A 12,734-nucleotide genomic window follows, 5' to 3' on the forward strand; every position below is an offset into this window, starting at 1 on the left:
AAAATGTACACATGTACAGCAGGCAGATTCTGCCCTGACAAATGGTTGGAGACGGTGGCAAGGCAATGACATTCACTGCTATTTTATGGTTTTGACATGAAAACATTCTGAAAGCTCTTTGAAATTACATTTCTGATGTGGTTACACTTAGAATATGGTCTAAAAACATTTAAATAGAGACATGATCAACAACTCACAAAAGCCAGCATCACATTCATCACTTTAAAATTCAATATTCAGTGGTACAAATGTTAAAGAAGAAACAATGTCTGAAATTTTATGAGTTGTTTGGAACTGTGTTTGCTACTTAGGATAACTTAAACTTTATGGTTCTATAATTTCTACTGAGAAGGCAGTGCAAAAACACACATATACATAGATATGTATGCATGTCAACATTAAAATACCTGAAACAATCATCCCTGATGCCTCCAGTTGTTCTTTTCCCCTGGTTATCCTTCAACATCTGGATGGTCAAATGTAGAGGGGTTTGTAGCTCGTCTGCCCTACGGAGCATCATGGGATTCCTTTTCCCATTCAATGGCCCTCTAACCTCTGGGTTCAAACTAGTCCTGAATACTACCATTATAAAAAAAACATGACCTGATATTTTTTTAAATAGCCTTATTTTGTGATTGCATTTTATTTCAAGACGACTGTTCTCCAAGAACTGTGCAAAAACATACCAATGAGCAAGTTTGTAACTAATCACCAAGTAACTATTTTTCTGTGCTTTAATAACTTTTATTATAACCTTACTAACCTCTAAAATACTCCAAATGATTTTTTTTTTAGCCCAGCTGAAGGATTTAGTGCCGATGGCTAAGTCAATAGAGTTCAGCAAATAAGACGGTGGGATTGGAGACCTTTATCCATAGTCGTTCAGTCACGAAGAAATTGCAGTTGGAAGCCCAATTAAGGATAAAAAGATAAAAAAATAAATCATTCTCCAGATTCAACAAGAAAACAAAACCAACAGAGAGATAAAAGTGCAAATGTCTCCAATAATAAATTGACATCAAAATGTACAAAGTTATTGGATATAATATTGAAAAACAGTTCATGTAAATAGATAAAAAAAAAATGTTTCAATAGGGTTCATAGCTTTACTCTTGCAGGCAAACATCAAATACATTTACTCAGGGAGGTAATACAAAGATTCTGCTTGCACAAAGATGCTGATGTACTTGAGTCTTCTTAATGTATTACGTGTATTGTGTTACATAAGACCATAACACCAATTCAAATAGTATTAAAAGAGCAACATATTGTAATTCTAGTGCATTCAAGAATCAGTAATGAATAAATATTTAGAAGTTTAGGTTAAAATCTACATTGTAATTTTTTAAAATCAGAATTAAAAATGAATCCTTGATATGACCTTTGCATAGAATGCAGTCATTTGAAATCTTAAATAATTCCATCAACAGCATAGACATGAAACCCTGTAAGTATTTAACACTGCTGTTTGCAGTTTTATGCACCACAATACAACAGCTTACTAAGAAAAAACTAGTGAATATGTTCCTTAAACATTGACAATAAAAATCAGTTCCTTTGTGCAACCAGCAGGTGTGTGCACATGTCTTCCATTCTCTAAGTCTCCTTGACTTACCTTAAATTGGTTTCTTTTTTTTAGTAATGTGCTTAATTAGAAAGTCATTTACAAATTTTGCACTCAGTAGAGCCAAGATAGACGGTTGGAAGGCTTACCAACCACTAGAGCACATCAGATCTCAACCCCTCCCTAAGTAACTGACACGCTTTGCCACACATAAAACACCACAGTTCAGCATGCTGAGGGTAAAGGCTACTCCTATTGTGCATGCCTTGTGTAATGGGACTGTGTGGTTTGTCAGGATAGCACTAAGTAAATTATAAACCTCATCTTTAACTTCCAGATAGTACAGATGTGGAAAATTGGCCAATGCACAGTTCATGCAAATTAACAGAGAAGCAAATCCATCTAAAATACTGGGAGTAAGCAGTGGCAAAAACAGACATAAACACCATAGATTTCAAAGAAAATGAAAGGACTTCAGCCTGGCATCTCTGGATCTTAAGGGTTCCCCACTGTACATATGTAGGTATGTCAAGTTTGTACGCATGTATACGATGTATGACGATATGCAGACTAAGCCCTCTTTCATTTTGGGGGGGAGGGAGTTGTTTTACCTGTTGTGGATCTGAGAGTTGAAGTGACAGTGGAGGATGTCATTGAAGGCAAGCAGTCGTCATCTTGGGAATAACCAGCCTGAATTGCACGGAGGTAACTGTGGCTTCGAGTGCGGAACGAACCAGGCAGGTCCAAGGCCTCCATGGCCTGTGATTCTACTTCACTAAAAACGGACTCGCAAACTGACTCAAACTGGCCATTGATCTCAGTCTCACTCACCTGAGAGACAAAAACAGGAATAGCAGTCCTTAATTTTTCCTCTTCCTTTCTCTTTCTCACTTTGATTCTTCCCCTTTGTACAGCAAATATGAAGGAGTGTTAGCAAAAGGAAACGCCACTGTAAAACTCGACCTTAAACTGAATGAAAGTCAGCTCAAATGGAGACACTGCAGGTGACAACAAGAGACAAATCAGAAAAAGATACAGAAGCTGTTATAAGACATGAGATCGACTGTGACATATAACTAATTATACAAAATATTAAAACGCATTCCAGTGTCAGTTCATTGTCTCTCTAACTCTAGCAGGTGTTTTGGAGGTAGTGTATGATTAAAGATGCACCGAGAAATTGGTTGGTGGCTGAGTTGGTTGTTTGTGACCTGATTGGCCAAATCCAGCAAGTTGGGCTAACAATAGCCTCATTATTGTCATCCTCATCATCATACTTATAGAGTGCTTCTGTGTGAAGACGACTCAAAATTAGCTTTATCTTTTTAAGTGAGTCATTTAAAATGAAGTGAAAGAAACTATTTCACAAGATATTTTCCATGACATGCTGCAAAAAAGTGAGAGAGTAAGAATTCTAGCAGATAACAATTTAGCTATTTCTTGTGTTTTTAAAAGTATCCTGCCTATTCACAGATCAAAGTTCTTATATGCTCTAATGTATGCACTGTGTCGTATTTATGGAATTTATACCGATCTGTGCACTAGAATAACTGTATAAAAACATAATCATTATCTCTCTATTTTGCATTTATTCCACAGAAACTTTAAATGTACATCCAAAAGAGAGCAGCTGCCTGAATGTACGCCCCTATCTTTTGACCAAAATCTCTCCTGCTGTATCCCCTTCTCCATATGGAAGCTTTGGAGCTGGCTCTGTCATGCATCTTCTTACTGCAGCAACCCCAGCGCATCTCACAGTGGCCGTCCGAAATAACTCCCACAGAGGATCCAGCTGTGTGAATCCACACACAGTGTTAAAGAGCGACATACCTGTAAAGGTTGGTGTGTAATGAATAGTTAGATATTAAAATTCATTGTTCGAGCTTAGTTTTTTACTTTGATGAAAAGCAATTGGTTAAAAACTCCAGTTTTTTTACGTCCTAAAATAGAGCAGTGATGAACTCATCATCAGTATAATTTCCAATTAATTCATTTTACCTCTTTACACCACAAAATTTTGAAAGGAAGTAGTAAATGTTACAATGAGACTAAGTAATATTTACTTCAAAAACAGATCCAAGAATATATGTATTTAGTAAAGAAGATCAATTTGAAAAACAGATTTTTTTTTTGACCATCAATATTCAAAACATTTTCCTCCACACTTGGGCACCCATGTCTTTAAATAAATTAACCTTTTATCTCTGTACTTTATTTTCTTAAGGACCCACATTCAGAAAATAATGTGCTCTACACAGTAAAGGATTGATAATGCTTGAATATCCAAGAATTCGCCACTTGGGTCCCGTGACCCTTTGTTAGGAGAGGAATTAAAGTGTTCATTTTTCCTACTAAATTACATTTTATAAATCTTTGCCTGGGTGCCAATAAGCAAGTCAAAATTTGTAATGGGAAATGCCTTAATTGATAAACAGATTTGTAAATCAAATCAAAAATTATGTGTACAAGTTGCTACAAATAACAGCATACTCATTGGTCATATATTTAGATTTTTAGACTGTGCTAAAGCAGCTGACAAATGAACGTCATGTTTTAATAACAGTCTGATTTAAAACAATGGTTGTCAAGAAAGGATGCCACATTTTGGTAAACACTTGTTTTCATGACGGCTCCCTTTCTTTGTCTCAAATCTTTTATGGCTTTTTTTTCTGTCTGCTCAGCTTGAGTGTCAAGTGGTAGAAATGCAGATTTAAGGAGAGAAGATGAGGATTAAAACTGAGGTAAGAAATGAGAGGTATTTCCACAACAACTGTACCAATAGTAACATTACATTGAGCTGTGAAAATGGTGCAAAACATGAGGTAAGTTCAATTTTACATTTGAAGTTATGCATCCTTCAGATGAATGTTTAAGACTCACCTGGCTGACGCAGCTAGCTTGACTGAGGGTGCTAACGGCACGCATGTAGCTCTGGTTGCGAGAGCGAAAAGGAGGGGGATGAAAGGAAGTGGCAGGATCCAGCGTGACACTTGGGTGGGGCCGCAAATCTCTGGTTTGCAGGTGGTAACCCTGGCTGAACAAGGACAGGAGCGAGTTGGGGTGGGGAGACACAACATTTCTCAGTTTAAAAACTGTTTACTAAACTGTTGCTGGGGAAAATACATTGTATGTATAGGCAGAATCCAGACAAAATAAAAAAAGATCAATTTAAGAACAGTTTCAAATGTGAACTATGTTAACTTCAGCTTTAAGAGTCCAATTATACAAGAGTTGCACACAAATGAGTGTAGATTCAGAACAATGACAGATTACTACATTTGTGAGCTTTGCAGAAGAAACCACAGGGTCGTTTTTGTTTGCACACAACCGCAGAAGCGATCAGAACCCCACAGTGATGATGGTGAATAAAAGGGCAGAGAGCACTCAGAGGCAGAGAGAACCGAGTAGTGCATGACGCCTCACAGAATTTGTCTCTATTTAAAAGCTACAGTGACTTAAAGCAAAAATTCACAAAGACAGTCAACATTATAAAAACAAGTTCAATTGAAAATTATGCCAGTCAATTGAAAGTCAGTAAAACAACAGGTATGAAACAAACAACTCCAGTCCCCTCACACAGGAACCCCCCAAAGCTCAAATTCATTGCTAATGTTTTACATTGTTTTAGAAGTCAACAATTATTCTAACATTCTTTCAGTTTTTGTTGAAGTATGTTCAGATGACTGTGAGTGTGAAGAACACTCAACTGTAAAGGTGGCAGCAGTGTAAAGGTTTAAGTAATCACTGCTTTTGTCTGCTAATGGCAATTTCCCATAGCCCCGTTTAAAAAAGAAATCCTCTGTTTAATAATTATTCTAAAAGTTAAAGTTACTAGTTGGATATTTGTTGAACAAGAGTTTCCCTCTGGTGCTCGACAATTTGCAAACTCCAATTTGTGTGGAGGCTTTATTTACATCCGTTGGGCTATTTCCTCCCTCTTTCTGCACTGTTCTCATTACTTTATTTTCTTAATATCTTTGATATGTATTTTAATTGTGCAAAATAAAATAAACTAACTAAAGGTCATGTGGGGGACTCGGTGCTTGGAGATGGTCTAATAAAATGATCAAAATATTAAATTAACACCACACCTGTACTGACTATTGACTGATGGGGACTACTAACAAACAAAATAAGTGGGAATCTTGTCCCATTACCTTTTTCTTAACAACCATGTCCTATTTTGTTTGACCTCAATAAATATTTGTTCATAATAATTTTACAAGGCACCATGACCCACAATGCTCATTCTCTAAACCTACAACAACTTTGCCTTACTTCACCACATTTCATGAGACTGAGCTACCTCTTTCTAACATTCTTTGATTTCACATCAGGAAGACAGACTACAGCGACCCGGGGCTGCTTTCTCAGTGCGTTCTAAGGCGAAGGCTGCAGAGTTTTCTTCTAGACGTTTGTGCAACTTTAGACACCACACCAAGAGGCAACCTTCAGATTCTTCTGACCAACGTTGATATTAGCTTAGGCTACATTATCAATGAGAATTTTTCTTTTTTCACATTAAGTATATTCATTCCATTAAGAGGGGCAACGTTCACCCAGTTTGTGCGTGCGAATCAACTAGCGACATTGTATTTTCAAGTTATTAAATCCCACAAATGTTTCACGTGTACACCAGCATTTTAGTTGATGTTTGCTTGACTGTTTGCTTATTTTTACTTATAAAGCAAGATACCTGTCATTAAAAACTGAAAACTAAACCATAGACATAGCTCTGATAAGGACCTGCTGTGCTTGGCAGGCAGCCCTACCTTTGGGAGTCTAAATGGGGTCTCTGCATGGCTGATTTAAGGACAAGAGCATCAGGACGAATGGCTGCTTGTGGAGAAGTCTTAGGACTCGTGTCGGAGTCTCCGCTTTCATCCTCCAGCTCTCCCATAGCTTTGACGTAGCTACTGCTCCGCATGCGGCGACATGGAATCTCCTCGTCTTTGTCACCGGGGTAACCGCTCCACTCATCTTGGGGTACCTGCAGGACACAACACATCTTAATGCAAAACACTGTCATGCTTAGTCCAGTGTTTGTGGAGAAATGTCAGACGGATGCTCCTTTTTCTCTGAGTGCAAAATGTTAGCCTTTTTTTAGTGTGAGTGCAAAAAGTATCATTAGCATGTACAATAGTGCCCAATGAGCCAAATGAGTACGAGACGTTTATGAGGCAAGCTGTTGCATGAGATCTGCTTGTTTATGTCTCCAACGGGAAAATTAGGCTCAATAACTGTTTTATTGACCTCTGAGCTTCGCTTGCTAAAATAAACAATATCATTATTAAACCTCTCTCTTTCATTAGAATAAGATAGAGACAGCCTCTCCTTCAGCTAACATTGATAAATATTCAGATTCATTCTTAAAAACATTGAAATAGGCACATTGTGTTTTTTGTTGACAAACTGACACACTGTCCTGCATCTTAGACTTTCTTTGGTCAAAATACAAGAGCATGAAATTGAAATTTTAAATATCAGTATTTTAAGAGCTGATGTTCTTTGCAGTAATTTTAAGGGACAGAGTGAATATTTTGAACTTGATGATGCTAGTTTTTACACGATAAACCTCTGAGTTGAGCACAGCTTTTCCTAGCATCATTTATTATTATTGCAAAAGATAAATCAACAGCCATTTCAGGTGGACAATCCTTTACTGCTTTATGATGCATCATCCCCCTTGAAGGCAAGAATTAATAACTGCAGTTTGTTTCACAAACAAGCTGTCTTTGAATCAGTCAATTAGTCGATCAATCAAGTACATTTCAGCAGCACAACGGTTCAGGTTGCTTTACATAATGAAAACACAAAGTTAAAAAGCTATAAAGAAAACAGTCATAAATTAAACCAACCTAAATGAAACTGGACCTAATTCTGGTTTTAGGAGGGTTATTTGGACTAATCATCAAACTAAGTAGGTCATAGTGACATTTTTTTTCCTGGTACCCAGGTTGGCAGATCAGAATAAATTAATTACAGACCACCCATCTATCAGTTGATATGCTAATTGATCAGTAACGACATTTATATATTTTCATGCAAGATCTGATGAATAAACAGCAATACTTATTATTGGGACTTTGAACGTGAGTGTTTAGAGCATGAGCTAAGATGAGTTGATTTTGTTTTAACCTGCATAAAACAGACTAAGAATTTGTTCTTTTTAAGGGTGAACAACAGTGCTAGCAGAGTAAAAAGTTAGAGGAAAAGAATCTTGACTTTTTCATTCTGTGTTATAATAATTCTAGTGTGATTTCTGGGACAAAAATAAACCGGATGGATTTCTTGTTCCAACTAGAGTTGTTGGTAGAAGAAATCCCTGTATTTTCTGCAAATCTGAGTGATTCAAACAAAGCTCTATGCAAACCAAGACAAACAAAATGCGTGGGCTGAGATGCTTCATAATTCTGAAACTCAAAGTAATTTAAGACAATGAAACATGCACTCTCAAGCAAAACGAAGTTCAAAAACCTTTTCTGTATTATGTTCAGTGTCACCATGGAAATCATTTAATGTACAGTAAATGACAAAGACCGATATACTTTTCCTGATTTAGCAGTGTAACATAAACATTTTCTTTCTTTCCTCACGAAGTAAAGCAATGACAAAAGGAGAAACTAAATATATTTAAATTATTTATTTTATCCAGGAAATATCAGTTAGTTTTAATTAATTACCTTAGAGGGCTTTATGTAATTGCAGCACTGGAGAACGGCCTGACAGCTACAACATTCAAATGAATGTGCAAATATCTGTACATCTGGAAAAAACTGTTTTAAACCATTTTAAAAAACAAGTTTTCTATTCTTATTTTGTCTTTTTAACAGCAGAAACTTATTCTGCTTCCACTGCTATCTTCCTCTGCTGCTATTGTAAGATGATAGATCATGTTGTATCAGCTCTTTGCATCTCTTTGGTACAACTTTCAGCTTGAAAGCTCTGTGTGTAACTTTTAAAAATGTATGCAACAAAACTCACATTATGACTTTTATGTTGCAATATTTTGTAATTTTGGGGAGAGATAAGCCAGGTTATGACTCCTGGAAAATATATGTGATCTTCAATGAAAAGCAGACTTGCATTACTTAGCTCAAGTGATATTACACACATAGAAAAGCAGTTACCTGTTGGTTTTTAGATATACTATGAACTCAGGAATTTGTGATACAACATTCCTGCTATACTCCATGGTAAGATATTTCCAGCTATATTTCTTCACTGAGCCTTGTTGAAAAGTGTTTCTTTTAGCATTTGCATGTTTTTTAACTGGATAAAACTACATCCAATAAAAGTTTGATGCCTGCTGGAAGAGTAGTCATCAAAAGACACTGCACACACACACTGATGCTGACACTGTAAAAAAAAATATGTCCCTCAAATAGACGGATGTATTAATGAAATAGAAGCTTATCATCATTTTGTGGTTGGTGGTGTACAAATTGAACTAATTTATTCTTACTTTTTTGAACAACTTTTATATTTTCAAGTTCTCAGACCAAAGGGATGTATGCATACACATGTTTGGATACATCATGTGAGATGGAAACTAGAGAGATTTATTCAGCAAAGTGCCTAATGTTGTCTGATTAAAAAAAAAGCCACAGTGGCCAGACATGAAGCATCTGTAATTACTTTCCTGTCTGTACTGTCTGTACAGGTATTGGTGTAAAAGAGATGTTAGTGAAATTAATTTTATAGATTCAGTCCCTGTTGGATTGAGAAGAAAATTGGCTTGTGAAGAAATTCTAGATGCAGAAAATTACATATTCTTCCATATGCAGACATCTGAGTCTGTTCTAACTATCATAATGCTCTCTGAGCCCGACAAAGTGCAGTGCTGCCTCATTATTTGCAAAGTTATATTTAAAGGATCTTTTGAAGTGGCAACAGTTACTGTCATGATTAGTCACCAAAAAAAACCTCCTCTGTCCGAGTGCAACAGATGCTCAGGAATGTTTTCTCTGTGCTCATGGGTCTTTCCTGTTCTCTCTTTCATTGCTGTAGCATTAAAAATTCTAATTCATTTCAGGTTTTAGAACAACAAGAAGATGAGTGTTAAGTTTTAAACTTTTAAAGAGTTTTATCCCTGATCTGTTGGGTTCCTTGGTATTCAAAATGCAGATTTTTACTCACCAATAGATTTTATTTAATGCTCATCTTTGCTGGGCCGGTGTAAGATCTCCCTTTAATTATGATTATGATTTGAGGACAAATTAGTTTATAATTGAGTTAGTTTCACTTTTTGTCTGCTCAATTCAATAGAAAGCAGTAAAATCAATAATTAAAAGTAAACTAAAACGGGGTCGTTGAAATTTGATTTGACCCGTTTATCGATCTAAGGAAAGAAATGGCTGCAACATTTTGATTGTTTGAGGTGTTTTCACAGGAGTCTCTCAGATTTAATTCAGGCTGATGTATAATTAATTAAAATGGGGACTTTTTCTTTTTAACAGTTCTGAAATTAAAATAAATTACAAAGTGTCGGGAGGGAATTGAGTTGTGTCATGAGAGAGAAGCTTTTTTTGCTCACAGTGCAGACTCTCCTCTGCTCTTCCAGTCGCTCACTTCATCCACTTACATGACTTGGCTGTGTCTCTGTCACAACTGCTGAATACTGTCAGAGAAAGCACATGAGCTGATTGCTCTTTTTGGCTCCGACATCGAGGAGTCTGCCTCCATCCCTCTCACTCTATTCTGCTCATGTCCAAAATCAGCTCCTGTCATAATTTGACCTCTACCTGTCCTGTTTATTGAATTTAATGACGGAACAGAAATATAAAGAACTAAATATCATATGATGTTTCAAAATGTGAAAAAACAAAAACTTAAATCATTATGCATGACATCTTTTTGTTAAATGTATCCTTCCCCACATGAGTGGAAGAACATCCATCCATAATGTGCTAAATAAATTAATACGCCTTAATGACAGCAGCAGAAAAAGAATGATTTTCATCTTAATGTGCAGCCATTGATCATCTGAGACTGTAGTTAACAAGCCAGCAATCAGTTACTGAGGCTGTGCACCAGCTCATTAGCACTACTGTTGGAGCTCATATGATGCTATACCTGACAAGATGTGCTGAGCCTCTCAGGCTACCAGACAGACCAGCTGCTTTACAGCCTCATTAGTTAATATAACACCAAAAAGAGTTTGTGTTAAAATAATCTTTGGGTAAAAAGTCCAATTCACTGAAAAAGTTCTTACACCAGGGTGAGTTAGTCAAGCAGTTACTTTCTAGGAAGACTGTATTTGAAAACCTCTTCGTCAGATCAATAACCTAGTTTGGAAGTGCATGCACTTGTTTCTGTAAATTTACTCAGTTCTCATTTCAGTAAACTAAGATGGATAACGAGCAAGAACAATTTTCTGTTAGAACCTGACCAAATAATTCTTTTATGTGCAGCATTGCTTTGCAGAAGCATTCATTACAACCCAAAACCAAACTTTTATTTAGATTTTATGTAAAACATAAAGCATAAATTATATTTTCTTTACAAATGAGATCCTCAAAAATGTATAAAGCATTTGCTTGGGACCTTGTGTTGGATTTTATTCAGAGGTATCGTGAAAATACAAACAAATGCAATTTTCTGATTTCTATTTGTAAAACAAATTATAACTATAATTCTTTTTACTTTTATAGTTTTGTACTTAAAATATGCAATATGCATAAATCTGTGGCTATCGGGTGACAAAATGTAAAAGTTCAAATGATATTAATACATTTGTGAATCTCAGTGTCAGTGGACCTAAGCAGTAAACCAGCAGATGTACAGATTCTTTTTTTCCCCTCTACCAATTCAAACGGTTTGTATTTTTAATCATGACAACCTGTAAAAAGAACCTGGGTTCTTGACTCAGTTTTAAGTTACTCTCCACAAGTCATCTTTTTTAAGAGTTGTTTTTTTCCCCCAAATGACAGTTAAAATTTCCTATCCCTGTAACATTGAGTTTCTTTTTAAAATTTCCTCTTGCGTGCCTTACTCACACTGTTACTAGCTTCAGTGATTGTTTGCTACAAACTGAGGTGAATGCTCCTCCAGGGGTGGTCAAAAGGATTACGAAGGATGCTTGATGTTTTTCACAGTGAGGAAGTGTGTCAAACACAGGCATTATACACACTAAAGTGTTTGACAAGCACCTGTCTTTTTGTATAGAATTACAGGACCAGAGAGCATAGTGTTTGTAGTGACTCTCATGTGTTTTTAGATTGAAAAGTGCATTAACTCCTACAAATAAAACCAACAAGCAAAATGCAAAAATCCTGATTTAATCAAGAGCAAATGTAGTTGTAGTTGTGTTTGCTGACACTTTGCAGATTTATATGCTGGTTTGTGAACTAAATAAGGTTTAAGGATATAAGTTACCAATCTGGTGGGCTAAAAGCTTCTGGAAGAAAATAATACATACTATCAACTGTCAAACATTTGGAGGAAAAAATGCTAAAAAAAAACAACAACCCAGAAAATAAAAACTATTAAATCTGATTAGCTAACTCATCCTTTGCTGTACAAAGCTTCCTCTTCATTTCCCCACTAAACAGCCTTTTCTTTGTGAACATTCTTAGAACAGATTGTGCCCATGTGCCACCTGCAGCCTCTTCATTTGCCCAACACAGAGACCTGCCAAAACATGCTTCTCTATTAAAGGACTCCATGTAGCACAGAAAAAAATAGCATTTTGCTTCTATTCCTGACTGTGAATCTCAAGGCGTCACTGGGAAAACAATATCTATACTCTTAATAAATATCAATACCTCTTAAAGACATCTTAAGGATTTCATTATTTAAACATTTTCTGTCCAGTTACAACCTAAGCATATAGAGTGTTATTGTTTGCTTGGTACTTCAGACTAGCCTATCTAACTTAAAATGACTTACATTTGAGCATTTTGCTTCCTTCCTAATTTGGTTCACAAAGTACTTTTTTACGAGAACAGTTAGTTTAATTCATTCACATTTCTTTGCAAGCATCTCAGTGAATTTTCAAAGATAATGCGATATACAAAATAGTATTTCTGCAGGAATAGTCTGAGTTTTAATTGAAACAGTCTTAGAACCTGGTAAACTGATAGTGTACATTAGTTAAGTTTAATGAAGAATTAAACTGTAATTTAACATCAAAAGTCAAATGGTGGACTCCGACTTGGCAACAAAACAT

At 36.0% G+C, this 12,734-nt stretch overlaps 1 protein-coding gene and 1 long non-coding RNA gene across 13 annotated transcripts in view; one reads left to right on the forward strand and one right to left on the reverse strand.

The window, feature by feature from the left end:
• The window catches only part of dlgap2b (discs, large (Drosophila) homolog-associated protein 2b), an 89,588-nt gene that overhangs the window by 25,416 nt on the left and 51,438 nt on the right, over positions 1 to 12,734 (reverse strand). For 6 of the 11 annotated variants that reach the window (XM_081602432.1, XM_081602435.1, XM_081602433.1 and 3 more), the window contains 3 exons: positions 6,337 to 6,554; positions 4,445 to 4,594; positions 2,176 to 2,468 (listed from right to left, as the gene is read on the reverse strand). In XM_081602432.1, coding sequence (XP_081458558.1) covers positions 2,176 to 2,468; positions 4,445 to 4,594; positions 6,337 to 6,554 — 661 coding nt within the window. Of the gene's footprint in view, positions 1 to 2,175; positions 2,469 to 4,444; positions 4,599 to 6,336; positions 6,555 to 12,734 lie in introns of all 11 variants that reach the window. The other 5 variants (XM_008397425.3, XM_008397423.3, XM_008397422.3 and 2 more) reach the window with 2 other exon arrangements.
• LOC103457359 (uncharacterized) overlaps positions 1 to 12,734 on the forward strand; it is a 57,807-nt gene that overhangs the window by 18,667 nt on the left and 26,406 nt on the right. The window contains exons 3-5 of one of the 2 annotated variants that reach the window (XR_532425.3): positions 3,164 to 3,402; positions 4,246 to 4,305; positions 6,327 to 6,464. This is a non-coding gene — a long non-coding RNA (uncharacterized LOC103457359). Of the gene's footprint in view, positions 1 to 3,163; positions 3,403 to 4,245; positions 4,306 to 6,326; positions 6,465 to 12,734 lie in introns of those variants that run through there. The other variant, XR_014085574.1, reaches the window with a different exon arrangement.

This window comes from Poecilia reticulata, chromosome 21 (genome assembly GCF_904066995.2).
Source record: "Poecilia reticulata chromosome 21, P_reticulata-male-v2, whole genome shotgun sequence".
In the NCBI taxonomy this organism is placed as follows: domain Eukaryota; kingdom Metazoa; phylum Chordata; class Actinopteri; order Cyprinodontiformes; family Poeciliidae; genus Poecilia; species Poecilia reticulata.